The sequence below is a fragment of the Leopardus geoffroyi genome, chromosome D4 (assembly GCF_018350155.1).
Source record: "Leopardus geoffroyi isolate Oge1 chromosome D4, O.geoffroyi_Oge1_pat1.0, whole genome shotgun sequence".
Lineage (NCBI taxonomy): Eukaryota > Metazoa > Chordata > Mammalia > Carnivora > Felidae > Leopardus > Leopardus geoffroyi.
Window position 1 is genome coordinate 70,195,429 of NC_059342.1, and position 15,580 is coordinate 70,211,008.

Below are 15,580 nucleotides of genomic sequence, written 5' to 3' on the forward strand. Positions count from 1 at the left end.
AGCAACCACCTAAGAAAGGAAGATCAGCACAGCAGGATGCAGATCTCAAAGGCACTCATACAAGGTGCTTTATCTCACTGTTTACAGCTTTGAATTGGAAATGACCTAAATGTCCATCAACAAAGAAGGATTAAAAAAATGGCTCATCCACATGATGAAATACTATTCAGCCTTTAAAACTGATGGAGGCCTATTTACTGATGTGGCAAGAGACCCACAGCTCAACATTTGAAGAAAAAGAAGCCAAACAAACCAGGATCCTGTTTATATAAAATTATTATTTTCTATTATGGTATGTCCAGAAGGATTTATAGACATTATTTTTTGGATGTGGGGCTGTAAATGCCGTTTACTTTTTTCACTTTTCTGCATAATTTTTTACTTTTAATGACAATATTATTTTCATGGGGGTGGGTCATGTGGTCACTTCCATTAATTAATTCATTGCTTGCCCATCAGGCAGTTTGGGATGATCGGTTTGCCCTAGCAGAATTCCGTATCACTGCTGCCCTCAATCAAGCAGAAAACCTCGGACCTCAGCCCCTGGGAGGATAACAGATACAGACGTGATAAAAGTATATTTACTTTCCTGCCAGTAAGTATCACACTAATGGCTATAACTAAACTCTTTCTTCCCCTCACTATTACCCTGCAAAGAAAGTTCTCTGCAACCAGCCTTCTAATCTCATTAGCCTCAGAGGCTCACAGCTTAAAGGGACTTGTCCCACTTCTTTCCCTCATGCCCCCTTGTATCTGGAATAGAACACGTCAAGCCCACTGTTTCCCTCCCTCTGCTGTCAAACTATGATCTTGATCTGAGTCCGACTGTGTTGTTTCCTTGGTGGTGGTTTTCAACCCTGGTTGCGCACTGCGGTCACGACGCAGGTCCCACCCAAGAGCCATTAAAGAGAATCTCAGAGCATTAGTGTTTGTTCAAGGCTCCCAGCGTGCCCATGAAATATTCAGTGCCGAAGTTTTCCCCTTACCCAGCAATATGTCCCTTACTGATCTCGGGGATGGTGACACACCCATGACCCCTTCTGAAAATCACCGTCAGGGCTTTGTAAAATCTCAAGCAATTTACTGGCCAAGGTTTACTGGCCAGTGGTCTATGGTTGGTGTTAACCGACAGTTCATGGCTAGTGTTCCTGCTGGACAGCAGACTGCTTTTCCCTCTGGCCATGCTGCTGAAGGAGCTCCCTTATCCATGCAGGCTGGCCCCCGTCCTTCCTGCACAGCCACGGGGCCCTGCCAGGATGGACGCTTGTGAAAAGTCTGGGGCTCACGAATCTGGGAAAGTAATCAGAAACAGTTTCTTTTTAAAAGCTCCTTGCCCCTACAAGGTTCAGATCAGGTTGCTTGCCTGCATCGGAGGTGATAAGAAACCCAGCCAGAATCCTAAAACAAGACATGATAAAACCTATCTGGTATCCAGGCAGTTCAAAATGACCTGACTTTCTTTCCTAGCTGCAGGAGGGGACCAGACTCTGATTACTCCTATTTTATCCCACAAGACTACCTCGTGATGAATAACCCGGGCACTATGGCTCCAAATGGCATTTAGTAAATCATATCCTACACTTGGCTTGGAGGCCTAAATTCAGCATCAGCGAGACCTGTCTTAGATGTTCACCTGCATCCTGACCAAATATAGCCACACCGCCTGTCGGCAAAGGCCAAGGCAAATGGCTCCAGACCTCTTAACATCCCATTAAACCAGTCACTGGAGACAGGCAGGTGCATTTCTAAGTTCAGAGGGCATGATATTTAACTCAAACATTCTAACAGGTGTTAGAAAGGTGGTTTCTGATCTGAATTTCTCATCCAAGTCCATCTGGCAAAACCCTTTCCGTAAATCAAGATGGGAGATGATTTGGCAAAGCCCATCTGTTCTGACAGTATATCAGTTCTGGAACTCTGACATGTAAAAGGCTGGTTGTAGCACTGAGTTGTCTAAAATCTATACAGAAGCACTTGAACCACAATGGCCAAGAGAAGCTCAGGGGTTGAAAAGGGCCTAAAACCTGCCTCAATGACCCCTGAGCCCTCACCATCGAGTCTGAGTGGTCAGAACTCATAGCTGGCATCCTAGTACCTGTAGATTTCTCAGCTTACAAAGAGTGTCTAGTTTGCATTTAAATTAGAGCTGGAAGGAATTTGAAGAGATAATCATATCCAAAGGATGAGAAGAGAAAGAAGGGAAAGGACACTTTTGGAGCTTACTGTGTGTGCTATGATTTATAATAAGAAATATATATTTGGTCTTAGTTTCTGGCACAGAGCTCCTAAAACCCTTGGAATTTTCTAAGCCATAAGAGCAAGAAAGGTGTTCTGACATTCATAACAAACTCCTTCCTACCATACCAGAGTTTATGTCAATGAGGTGACTTATTTTTTAAATTTTTTAACATTATTTATTTTTGAGAGAGAGAGAGACAGAGAGTGAGTGGGGGAGAGGCAGAGCAAGAGGGAGACACAGAATCTAATGCAGGCTCCAAGGCTCTGAGCTGTCAGCACAGAGCTCGACATGGGACTCAAACTCACGAACTCAGATCATGACCTGCGCAGAAGCCGGATGCTCAACCCACTGAGCCACCCAGGCACCCCAATGAAGTGACTTTTGAAGAGCACCTAAGGATGGGGGCTGGTTGTCAGGGGAACCACCCACATGATTGGAGGGTTGAGACTTACAGTCTCACCGTGCTGACCTCTGGGGAGGGGGCAGGGGCCTGGAGGTTGAATCGATCACCAATGGCCAATATTTAATCAATCGTGCCCTTGTAATAAAGCCTCCATGAAAACTCAACTTGGAGAGCTTCCAGGCTGGTACACACAGAGAGACCTGGAGAGGGACAGATGCCCAGGGAAGGTGCGGAAGCTTTGCACAGCCTGCCTCACCCTATACGTGCTCTATTCATCTCTTCTGTCTGGCTGTTCCTGAGTTACCTCTTTTATAACAGACTGGTGATCTAGTCAGTAAAATGCTTCTGAGTTCTGCCATCTGTCCTAGAAAATTAACTGAACCAAGAGGGGTCATGGGGACCTCCCATCGACACTGCAAAAGCACAGGTTACAATCTGGACATGTGATTGGCATCTGAATTGTGGGGTGGGAAACAGTGTTGGAGGACTGAGCCCTCAGCCTGTGGGATCTGAGGCTATCTGCAGGTAGAGAGCGTCAGAATTAATTGCTCGGTGGTGTTGGAAGAAACACACGTTGGACTGTGTCATGTCCATCACTCGCTCAGGCCTCAGAGCCGATGAAGGTGACTGTGCACAGGGCAAGGTGTCCGGGATCACGGTGTAGGTGAGGCAGAGGCAGGATCAGAAATCAGGCTGTGGCAGCATCCATGGTTCTGGGTCCACACCACACACCAGCTTGAAGTGCCTCCTCCGCCTAAGGAGGGATCTCCCCTTCTCATCCAGGATGGAGCCCTGTAACCTCACTTACACCAGCTACTTGAGGTTTCCTTGGGAATTAATCTAAATCAACTGCAGAGACCCCTTTATCAATAGCTTTCCATTCAGCATCAATATGCATGTGGGCAGGAAAACCCTCCCCCTGCCAGCTTTCAGAGACGGGCTGCGGGGAGACCTGTGGCATTACTTGAGCTGTTCCACACTTTCTTGTACTAAAATAGGAGGAGGCAGAAGATCAGAGCTTGAGTGCCAGCTCTGCCAGTCACCTGGTGTGTGGCCATAAGCAAGACCCCTGAGACTGTTTCCTCATCTGTGCACTGAGCTGTCCCCTTGACACACTGAAGAATCCACTGAGTGGCTGTGGAACCATTGAAATGGAAGGGTTTCCTGTCTCTTATAGTAACATACCCCAACTATTAGTGTTTCCTGAGAGTACTTCCCTCCAGGTACATCTGAAACGGTAGGAAAGCTCAGTGGCGTCCCCACAGAAGGCACATGTGACGCCAGAGTGAAGCCGCAACAGCCCCATTAGCACCCAATGATCCTCTCGGCAGCCACCATATCCGTGTCAACCTCACCTTGCAGCCCTGGGCCTCTTATTACCCATCCACACGATTCTAGGCTGCAAAGACCAGAGGAAAAACATCTCACAAGTCTGGAGACAAAGGCCAAAAATCACCTTTTTGGGATTCCTTGCTGCAAAGCTTACCACCATAAAATGCTCCCTTTTCATGTTGGGAGGGGCTCTGGAAGGGACTTGAACTGGCCGCATCCCCCAGAACACCACCCCTATGGCCACACACCTGCCCCCAGGGTCGGGAGGGAGGCTCCTGATTGGTGGGGCTGGTATGACCCCTGCCCCAGATCCCTGCCATACCTCTCCCCTCTGACTCCTCATTGGGCTCCTCACTGATACTCAGGCACTCCCTCTCCAGGCTCCCAGAGTGAGGACAGACCCCAATGTATTCCATGGGACCAACGAGATGGTCCGTCTCCCTCAGGAGAATGCGGCAGGCAGGGACAGTGTCCTGCCTACTTCTGCACCACAGTGACTACCGCTGAATAAGCTCCAAGGCAAAGTCAGCTGAATAGCTACTAAATGGGTTCCTCCGGTGGGCGCATGCACGTGGATGTGTGTGTGGATGAGATGCTACCTCGGGTAAAGGAACCAGCGTAGCCTGGTGGAAAGTGCTGGCCTGTGGAATGAGACCAGGTTCTGAATCCTGGCTCTGTCCCTCACTTTAACCTTTACAAGGTTTCTAATGAACCTCAGCTTCATCATCTGTAAAATGGGTCTGCTTTATGGCTAGTTTCACAGATGATGAATGTTAAATAAGAGTTATATAAAGTTTTTAGGTGGATGCCTGAGCAGGAACTCAGTAAACAGCAGCAATCTGACCAGTCTGGTCCGTAAGAAAGCTGGGTGGGTGTAAGCCAGAGCCTCCTCTCTCAGAAGAAAGCTTTCATATGTAAAAATAGAACCCCTGCCCCTGCTTTGAGCTGTGCAAAAGTGAGATCTACAGAACAAGCTCCTGGGTGGCCTTCCTGCCTTGATATGGAAAAGGGAAACAGGAGGCCCCAGCCCCAACTGCTAAAAATAGACGAGCCGATAGACTCTGACCTTGCTTCAGGGCTGGGCAGGGCACTATGGTAACCAGGCTTGGCTCTTCGCAGGGAGCTGGGGACATAAGCTGGGTCTGCAGAGAGCTGTGCCAGGAGCCCCACCACTGCCAGCCTTCTGATTTGCATGCAGGGGCAGGGTGGGGATGTCATTTCTTGCAGGAGACGCACACGGCAATAAGCCAATGGCCAAGGGGACTGTTCGCATCCCAGCCTCCATCTTGTACACCTGCCACCAACTGCTTCATCCCAGGCACCCAGAAAATTGACTCAGGGAACATTCCCAAAGGAATCACCTAAACTGCTAAATTTTCTCCCACAGGCAAGGCAGCCTTGCAGGTTCCCGCTAGCCTAAGTGCATCACCTCTGGGAGCTGTGATGACTTCTGGTCTCCCCTCAGCATGCTCAGGTAGGAAGAGGAGACCCACACTGGGGTTAGATTACAAGACTCCTTCTCCTCCATTAACTCGCTGAGCCTCTCAACCTCCCAGATGTCACCAGCTCCACTCTACAGTTAGGAAAACAGGCTTGCAAGTACAGTGCATTGAATACAGCACTTACCCCTCAAGTTGTAAAACCTGACTTTGAGTCTGAGGGGTACCACTCACTGAGTGCATTCATTTCACCATCCACAAGACAGAAACGTTTGAAAAATAATTTCTAAGGTCACTTCTGGGGCTGAAGACTGATGTTAAAAAAATTTTTTTAATGTTTATTTGGTTTTGAGACAGAGACAGAGCATGAGCGGGGGATGGGAGGAGAGAGAGAGGGAGACACAGAATCCAAAGCAGGCTCCAGGCTCTGAGCTGTCACCACAGAGCCTGACAGGGGGCATGAACTCACGAACGGTGAGATCATCACCTGAGCCAAAGCCAGACGCTCAAGCAACTGAGCCACCCAAGTGCTCCTGAAGACTGAGATTTTAGGTTGTATGCCTTGTCAACAAAAGTCCCCAAGAAGCAGCAGTCTTAAGTCTCAGGATCTAATCAGAAAGGTCTATTTATAAGCACAGATAGGGGCGCCTGGGTGGCGCAGTCGGTTAAGCATCCGACTTCAGCCAGGTCACGATCTCGCGGTCCGTGAGTTCGAGCCCTGCGTCGGGCTCTGGGCTGATGGCTCAGAGCCTGGAGCCTGTTTCCGATTCTGTGTCTCCCTCTCTGCCCCTCCCCTGTTCATGCTCTGTCTCTCTCTGTCCCAAAAATAAATAAACGTTGAAAAAAAAAAATTATAAGCACAGATAAAGAACCCACAGCCAGATGAGCAAACTGCCACAGAAGGCAAAGAAGCTCAAAGGTTTCCAGAGAGGAGAAGAAATGCTGCAAGTTCAGGACATGCTGCATGAAGGAAGGGCTGCCATCTGAGACAGTCCTGAAGGACAGCCAGAAGTTTAAATGGGGTGAGGAAGGGCACGCCAGGAGGGGAACCCATAAGCAAAAGCATGCACAGAAGTGCAGGCATCTCCAGAGCCCGGTCTGTGAGGAGCCCAGCCTAGAAACTGGACTAATGAGAAGGCTCCTGGGAGCAGCTGCTGCACAGCCTCGGATCCTCCAGGTCAGGTAGACGAGGACCCTGCACCTGCTTTGTGGGGGAAGAACAGCACGTCACGTTCAGGGCTAGGAGCTGGAAAGATGGCAGGGCCTGTAGAGGCTGAGCATCCAGGTGTCTGGCCTTGGAAGGGCGCCTGGACCCCGCTGAGGCTGTGCCAGGACACCGGCAGACGGGAACGCCTGGCAGCCCGGCGAGCAGGGGTACATAACCAGGTCCTTCCTAATGGAGTCACATCCTTGGCTTTCTGGGAATCGAAGTGGCTGAAGAGGGGTCACCTGGGGATGAGGACATGGCAGCAGGGAAACAGGCACGTGGCTCTAATGGCAGAAATGATGGTATCTTTTCCCTTCTGACAGGAGAAGAGTGTGGGGCAGATGTGCCTGCCTTCCCGTTAGAACATTAGAACTGAAAGAGCTCTTGGAAACAGGCCCAAGAACCCCATTTTACAGATGAGAAAACATTTTACAGATAAGGACAAGGGAGAAAAGGGGGCTTACTGAAAGCCCCCAAATAAGTCAGGGGCAGAGCCAGGAACAAGGTCCAGGTCAGACTCATAATCCAGGGCTGTAGACATTTTGAAGCCAAAAATACCATATGTGTTAAGGCACACAGAAGGCAGAATGGAGAAGCGTTTCTGGGAAGAGAAGGGCTGATGAGTGTCAGATGATGGGGACAACTGGAGGATACTGGAGACAGACAAACTAAATCTGGCACTCAGGAAGCAACCGGAAATGGAACAGTGATGCAGGTATAGGGAGGGGGTAAATGCTAGAGAAACAGAATGTTTTCGTCAAACCAAACTGTGAAAAAAGGATGGACAGAGAGAAAGAAAAACTCTGACGTGCACGGGAAGAAAATTCAAGGCGTTTTAGCTAAATGACCTCAGTCTTCTCAGCAGGAGGTGAGGCCAAATGCAGGCCCCAAGTCTCTGTGGGGAGACTGGACTAGAGGGCTGTGGTCAAAATTCACAAGGGGAACCGAGTCCACGGCTCCAAGAGAAGCTCAGGGGCTTGGACTTTGCTGCATCTGTGGTCTGTGACCTGAGCCCGTGACAATGCCCGCCAGCCTGGGAGACGCAGCAGAGGAAACAGATGGACCTGCGTGTTGAGGGGAGACCAGGGGACAGTCATGGGGGAGAGAGCATCAAAGGGCAAGTGAGGACACAGGCGAGATGGCTGAGGCTTCACCAGGCCCCGAGAGGGGAGAACGAGGCAGGAGGGGATCCTTAAGGGACAAGGCCAGACGCAGAGGCACCAGAAAGATGGAATTAAGGGAAGTGATCATGGAATAGGAGCAACAGAATTCCAGCTCTTGGAGTGATCAGGTGGTAACAGGACCCAAGCGAATGTGCATGAGGTCTACCCAAGTGAATTTGCAATGCAAGGAAACAGCGTCCGGGACATTTACAAAGGAAGGCAACTTGAATTGCCAGGTTGCCCAAGGAAAGAGAAAAGCTGAGATACCAGGGCAAGGTCAGAAGGCAGGGCACTGGGTGGCTCAACCCCAAAGACAGCAGAACTGGACAGGGAGGAGAAAGAGAAAAGCTGGTCCACCCCTTGTCCAGGGTCCTGGCGGGTGGAGTCTCTGGCTGGGAAATGGAGAAGGAATTGGGTCTACTAACTCCAGGCGGCAGCTGGAGTGTTCATGGCAACAGTCAAGGAGGTGAGGGGATGGGCTGTCGGTAATCAGGCAGTACTGAAGGGCAGAGTGGCATCTGCCCAGGAAGACACCGCAGCTGGGATATAACTGCATCATCTTGGACTCGGCAGCCTCATACACACATTCTCAGGTGCACCCAATCCCTAGGCACTGATTCTGAGCATCTTAGCCTCAATTGTCACATACGGCCCCCAAGGAGTATCTTAACAGGTGTCTTTAGGTAGAAAAGGTTAGCCATGTACACTCAAACATCTCCTGTCAGGGAACTCACCCTTTCATATGCTGTCTAAAACAGCACCGTCTCTTACTCGGTCTGTCCATCCGCTTACTCTATTTTCTTTTTCTTAACACTCATCTGTCATCTATGTGTTCATACTTTATCTACAGTGCTTAAAACAGGGCCCAGTGCATAACTGATGCCCGATGAATCTATATATTTTTTACTAGATTATAATTAATATCCAGCGTTATAATAGTTTTGGGCACACAATGATTCAACAATTCTATACTTTTTTTTTTTAATGTTTCTTTATTTGAGAGCGAGACAGCGAGAGCTGAGGAGGGAAAGAGAGAGGGAGAGAGGGAGAGAGGGAGAGAGGGAGAGGGGGAGAGAGGGAGAGAGAGAATCCCAAGCAGGCTCCACACTGTCAGCGCAGAGCCTGATGCAGGGTTCGAACTCACAAACTGTGAGATCATGGCCTGAGCCGAGATCAAGGGTTGGACACTTAACCAACTGAGCCACCCAGGTGCCCCAACAACTCTATACATTTCTCAGTGCTCATCGAGATACCTGTGCTCTCAATCCCCTTCATTTCACCCACCCCCCCACCCACCTCAATAAATATTTTTAGATTACCGAATAATTTATCTTTGAAACCCAAAGCCAGATTTTGTTGGGGAAGGAGACTGAAGTCATTCCTGCTTTTGAAAAGAGTGGTTCTGAGCTACATCAGATTCACTCCCTCTAGCACCCCCACTGTGGACAGGTCTGTCTCAGGCAAAGCAAGGGAAGTCTTTGCTGACCTAATACAACCTCCTGGAGCCTGCAAGATGGTTGTCTAGCAATGCCAAGATCTGCTCCGACCGGCCCCCTGCACCCACTAAGCCTGGCTGGGATTCAGTGTGTTCACAGCACCCGCTCCCTCCACCCAGCAAGAGTCCACAAGAAGATGCTGCTGCAGTCTCTCTGCCAGTTAAAAATGAAAGCATCATTAAAAGAATTTCTAGAATGGTATTTCTTCTGCTTTCTACCTACTTGAGAAATGTGCCCATATTGCATCCCTATGCTTGGAAATGTTTCCCGAATGCATTCCCCTGCACAACAGGGATGGTTCTTTCTCTTCCTCTCCTGGTTATTGGCCCCCTCAAGGGGGGGTTGGGGGGGGCATATGGATGAATTTCACACGGGTGCCATCACCACCACCCCAACAATCGTGACTGCAACAACACTGCAGCCTAACTCCTATTTTTCTCTACCAACCTCTAGCAACTGTGAATCTGCAATTAGCATGAAAACCAGCGTGTCCCGAAACGAATCAAAGAAATACATACCGCAACCTGGGAAGAGTCGAGGAACTGGAGGCCAAAGTAATCTGTTTCCACGAGGTCCAAGTGGTACACGATCTGATCAAACAAATCCTGGCCTTTGGCATGTTTCTGGAAGGCAATTGGGTAGATGAAGATTTAGGATGTGACAGCCGGATAAGAACAAAACGTTTTAGAGAGAAAAAAAAACCAAAATCACTTTCTCTCTATGCTGCATACATGTATATGTCACAGTACATAAATTTTTAAAAATTTAATTATTTTCATGGTAATGGAAACCCATTACTAAATCTCATTACTCATAATGGAAACAAAACAAAATACCAACTAACAACTTTGTAGGATGAATAGGGAACCAAAGCCTTATTATGAAAACTGGTAAGTGAAGGGAAAAAAGTCAAGCATTGATCTGGCCTTTAGCTACAGCCCTCGGTAACCAAAGAGTAGATGATAGGGTATACAAACATTAACTCAAAGTATCAGATCAAAGACCTAAATGCAAGAGCTAAAACTATAAAACTCTCAAAACAGAGGCACAAATCTTCATGACCTTGGATTAGGCACTGATTTCATAGATATGACACCACAAGCACAAGCAATAAAAATAAATAATATAATAAAATAAAATAAACCAGAGGTGCCTAGCTGGCTCCGTCAAATCTTGATCTCGGGGTTGTGTGTTTGAGCCCCATGTTGGGCATGGAATCTACTTAAATTAAAAAACAAAACAGGGGCGCCTGGGTGGCGCAGTCGGTTGAGCGTCCAACTTCAGCCAGGTCACGATCTCGAAGTCCGTGAGTTCGAGCCCCGCGTCAGGCTCTGGGCTGATGGCTCAGAGCCTGGAGCCTGTTTCCGATTCTGTGTCTCCCTCTCTCTGCCCCTCCCCCGTTCATGCTCTGTCTCTCTCTGTCCCAAAAATAAATAAACGTTGAAAAAAAAAATTAAAAAACAAAACAAAGGAAACAAACAAACACAAAAAACCCACAATAAACCAGGCAGGCATCATCAGCAGAATGTAAAACTTTTGGGGCACCCAGGTGGCTCAGTCAGTTGAGTGTCCAACTTCAGCTCAGATTATGATCTCACAGTTTATGAGTTCTAGCCCCACACTGGGCTCGTTTCTGTCAGCACAGAGCAGGATTCGGAGCCTCTGTCCTCCCCCCCTCCTCCACTTGCACTCTCTCTCTCAAAAATAAACATTTTCTTTTAATGTAAAACTTTTGTGCTTCAAAGGACCAAGACATCAATAAAGCACAAAGACAAACCAAAGTGGGAGAAAATTTTTACAAATCACATATCTGGTAAGAGACTTCTATCTAGAATATATAAAGAACTATTACATCTCAATAATAAAAAATATATTCAATTAAAAATGAACATGGGATATATACACAGTTCTCCAAAGACATACAAAAATACCCGATAAGCACATGAAAAGATGCTCAATATCATTAGTCATTACGGAAATGTAAATCAAAAGCACAATCCAGCACCATTTCATACCCACTAGGATGGCTGTAATAAAAAAGACAGATGATAACAAATCTTGGAGAAAGTGGAACCCTGCATATACGGGAATGCAAAACTGTATAGCCATTTTGGGAAACAGTCTGGCATGTTCTCAAATAGTTAAACACAGAGCCACCATCTGACCCAGCAATTCCACCCCTAAGTATATATATCCCAGAGAAATGAAAACATTGCATTCATACGGAAATCTGTACCAAAATGTTCATAGCAGCATTAACCATAATAGCCCCAAAGTGGAAGCAACCCAAGTGTCTATCAACTAATGCACAGATAAACATAATGCGGAAGAATCGTATCCACACAATGGAGTATTATTTGACCATGAAAAGGAGTAAAGCCCGGATACATACTACAACATGGGTGGACTCTGAAAACATTATAGTAAGTGAAAGAAGCCAGTTACAAAGGACCACATATTACACGAAATGTCCAGAACAGGGAAAGCTGGAGACTGGAATCAGATTAGTGGTTTGCTTAGGGCTGCAGTATTTGTGGTGTGACAGCCAAGGTGAGCACGGTTTTTTGGGGGTAAATGAAATGTTCTAAAATGGATCACGGTGATAGATGCACAACTCTATGAATATACTAAGAGCCACTGAATTGTACCCTTGGGGTAAGTGAATTATATGGCACGTGCATCTTAATAAAGGTATTAAAAATAGCAAATGGGCAGAATTTCTCTTTTTAGTAGTATACCAACAACAAAATGAAGAAGGGGTAACAGACTTGCAACATCACAATTTTTCAACTTCTAGAATGGTAGGCACTAGCATTGGGCACCGGGGGCTACCAACATCACAGGAGGAGACGACCAGCCACTGTGTACCCCCCGATGAAGAACACCCCACCACCCAAGACATAATTTTGCTCCCCAGGCTTCTCTCTCTGCAGGGAAAAACTATCAAGACTGGGACTAATACAACCACTAGATCCAACTGCCAACTTGGAGGAAATGCAGAGGAATGTTCTCAACTACATGGGACTGCAATCATCAAGATCCAGCCAGTGGGAAATTCTGGAAACTCCTCAGGACAAACAACACAGTTTCTTCAACAAACAGAATACAGGGAAGTGGAGAGATCGAGGGGCACCTAGAGATGAAAAAAAGATTTAAAAGACCCTTTTACAAAAAGGCAAAACTAAAAGCATGCAGTGTGCATGATACATATTTGGGGGATAAAACATGAAAAGAGGGTGGGTGGGGCACCTGAGTGGCTCAGGTGGTTAAGCGTCCGACTTCACTCAGGTCATGATCTCAGGGTTCGTGGGTTCAAGCCCCGTGTCGGGCTCTGTGCTGACGGCTTGGAGCCTGGAGCCTGCTTTGGATTCTGTGTCTCCCTCGCTCTCTGCCCCTCCCTGGCTCACGCTGTCTCTCTCTCTCAAAAATGAATAAACATTAAAAAAGAAATTAAGAAAAAACATGAAAAGAGGGTAAAGAAGTGGTTACGATAAGCAATAAAGTCAGGGTAATTGCTGGTCTCGGGGTGTAGAGAATTTGTGCCTGGGAGAGGGCACACCACGGACTTCCAGCGGGCTGGCAAGGTCCCAGCTCTTGACTTGGGGGGTGGTCCAGGGGTGTCTGCCTTCCCATAATTCATTAGACTACACCTCTGTTTCACTGATTTGTCTGTGTCTGTGCTATAGGAAACAGCGGTAACAGAAAGTAAAAACAAAAACTCAAAACTACAGCACTGGCTTCCAACCGTCAGACTCTTTGCTTCCTGGAAATACTCCTTGAAGGCAACGACCCAAGAGCAGCAGAAGGCTCCATGTGCAGAGATGTTCTCTATAGCATTATTTAACTGGAGAAATAAAGCTGGGGGTGGGGAGGCAAAAAGAAGAAATAACCCAAACTCCAGCCACAGGGCTGGACACATCCATGGAGCTGAACCTAACAACACTCCAGAATACTGCTGGGCTTTCAGGACAGACAATTATAAACATGAGACAGAAATAAGGAAAATTCTTACATCAACATTAACTAAACAGACCACAAAGGAATAAGAAGCTGTGATTCTACGTTAAAAATATGTATGTGCTGTATGGACTGCTTGATAAAAAAAGGCTTGCAGAAACTTATAGAATAGCTGTGCTAGGCTGGATGGACAAACGGATGATTTTCTTCCCAAGTATTCTTTAACACTGATCTTTTGGCAGTCGTTAGACAACAAATACAATTTTTTTTTCTGCAAAAAAAAAAAAATCACCATTCTGGCACTTTTCCTCTGGACGTATTCTTTCCTATTACTACCTAGCACTACTGGACTATGCAACGCCTATTATTACGGAGCCAATCCCTCATTAGTGGGTTTCCTAGTGGGACAGAACTAGTTAGTGTAGAGCTTTAGCAGCAGGATGTGGCAGACAGAATTGGGCTGGCAGGAAGCGAGAGCTCTATGCGCTAGTCCTAGATGCACTAGCTGTGACCTTAAGCAATTCATAATTTCCCAAAATCCATAGGACCATCCTGGACCGCTCCTGCAGCTACAAATCAGCCATGGTGCCCTGAATGGACAGGGTCACCCAAACTCAGCTGACCCCAAATCCCACCTGCTTCCCACCCAGCTCTCTCTATTTTGGTTCAATGGCTTACCATCCAGGTATGTCATTTTAATACTCACAGAGTATGAACTGAAAAAACACAGTTCCACACACGTAAAATAAGGGCAGTTAGTCCAAGTTTCTCTCTAAGTCATTCCAAGTCTTACTTTCCTGATGGCTTTCTAAAACAGCTCTTAATTTAGACGGAGCTCAAGGCGAGGGGCATCTGGGTGGCTCAGTTGGTTAAGCGTCCGACTCTTGATTTCTACTCAGGTCATGATCTCACAGTTTGTGAGTTCGCACCCCGAGTGGGCCTCCATGCTGAGAGTGTGGAGGCTTCTTGGGATTCTCTCTCTCTTCCTCTCTCTCTGCCTCTCCCGGGCTCACACTTTCCCCCCTCTCAAAAATAAATAAATAAACTTAAAAAACAACAACAGCTAGAAGGAGTTCAAGGTGGAGGTTGGAAAAAAGAACCTTTCTAGGGCCAGCCAGTCCCTTCTGCCATGTCAGACTGGCTCCTGTATCGGCCAACCCTCCCTCACCTGGACTTGGAGGTAGGTGACAGACACAGCAGGGTCTGGTGGATAGGAAATACCATGTTTACTCACCTGTAAACACCTTCCTCCACTCACCTCCCCAACCCCTTATGCTCTTTAGTCCCCAGTGGTCCTTTCCAGCTCGAAGAAGAATCTGGTGAAATTATGAGGGCTGGAATAGAGGGGTCCTCCAACCAGAGCTCCCAGTGAGTGAAAGGTCAGACAAAGACAGAGAGTCTAGGCCACAGCACCCGAACCCACCATCTCTTGCTCCTCCCAGCCCGGGGACACAAAGCGTCCACTCACAGCTGAGAAGACTCCAGGTAACTCACCTGTCCTGCCAGCCACGACAATGCACCTTGGGCAGTCCCCAGAAGCCCATGAACTGTCATCTCAGGCTTAGCCCAAACAGCCTTTCTTTCCTCAGCCTCTTCAGCCCTAGCTCACCGCCCCCCCCAACACAGGGCATTAAGTGCCCCCTCCTCTGTTCCCACAAGCAAGCACGTGCCTTTATCTCTCTCTCTCTCTCTCTCACACACACACACACACACACACACACACACACACACACTTATCACCCTGCACCGAGGCTGCCTTTATTCCTGTCTTACTCCTACATCAGGCTGTGGGCAGGGACCAGCTGTGTTCATCTGAGTACCACCTCTCCTTCTCGCCATCCCCCAAGCACATCCCTGGCCGGCACAGAGCAGGTGCTCCGTCAACATCTGTTTGCTGCATAGCTGGCTGGCTGGCTGGCTCGGCCGGCTGGGGGATGCGTGGGGTTCCGGAGCCAAGAAACACATCTTCTGGATGGACCGTGCTAAAACACGAACAACAGACAGATACTTCACGAGCAGCAGGCCTAAATAGAACACACTCATTAAAATCTTTTCAAATTAAGTATTCCATGAACAAGGGCCTAGGGAGCCGTGCTGCACTTCCAAGGCCATTTACCCAAACACGATTTTGTGGCTATTATGTGAAGTGCTGTCTAGTGGTTACAACAGGAGATCCATTAATGTGACGAGACAGGAAGCTGCTCCTGGTTGCCTCCGAACTGGGTCTCCCCCTCTGTGATGAATCCATTCATTCATTCAACAAATATTTACCAACTGCTCATCAAGTGCCAGCCACTATTCTAGGTGCTGGGGTACACCAGGGTCACAAAGTCTGGAAGCGAAT

At 47.7% G+C, this 15,580-nt stretch overlaps 1 protein-coding gene across 13 annotated transcripts in view; it reads right to left on the reverse strand.

Annotated features, from left to right (window-relative positions):
• EPB41L4B (erythrocyte membrane protein band 4.1 like 4B) overlaps positions 1–15,580 on the reverse strand; it is a 130,192-nt gene that overhangs the window by 81,194 nt on the left and 33,418 nt on the right. For all 13 annotated transcript variants that reach the window (XM_045469963.1, XM_045469961.1, XM_045469959.1 and 10 more), the window contains exon 2: positions 9,798–9,902. In XM_045469963.1, the coding sequence (XP_045325919.1) occupies positions 9,798–9,902 (105 nt within the window). The remainder of the gene's footprint in view (positions 1–9,797; positions 9,903–15,580) is intronic.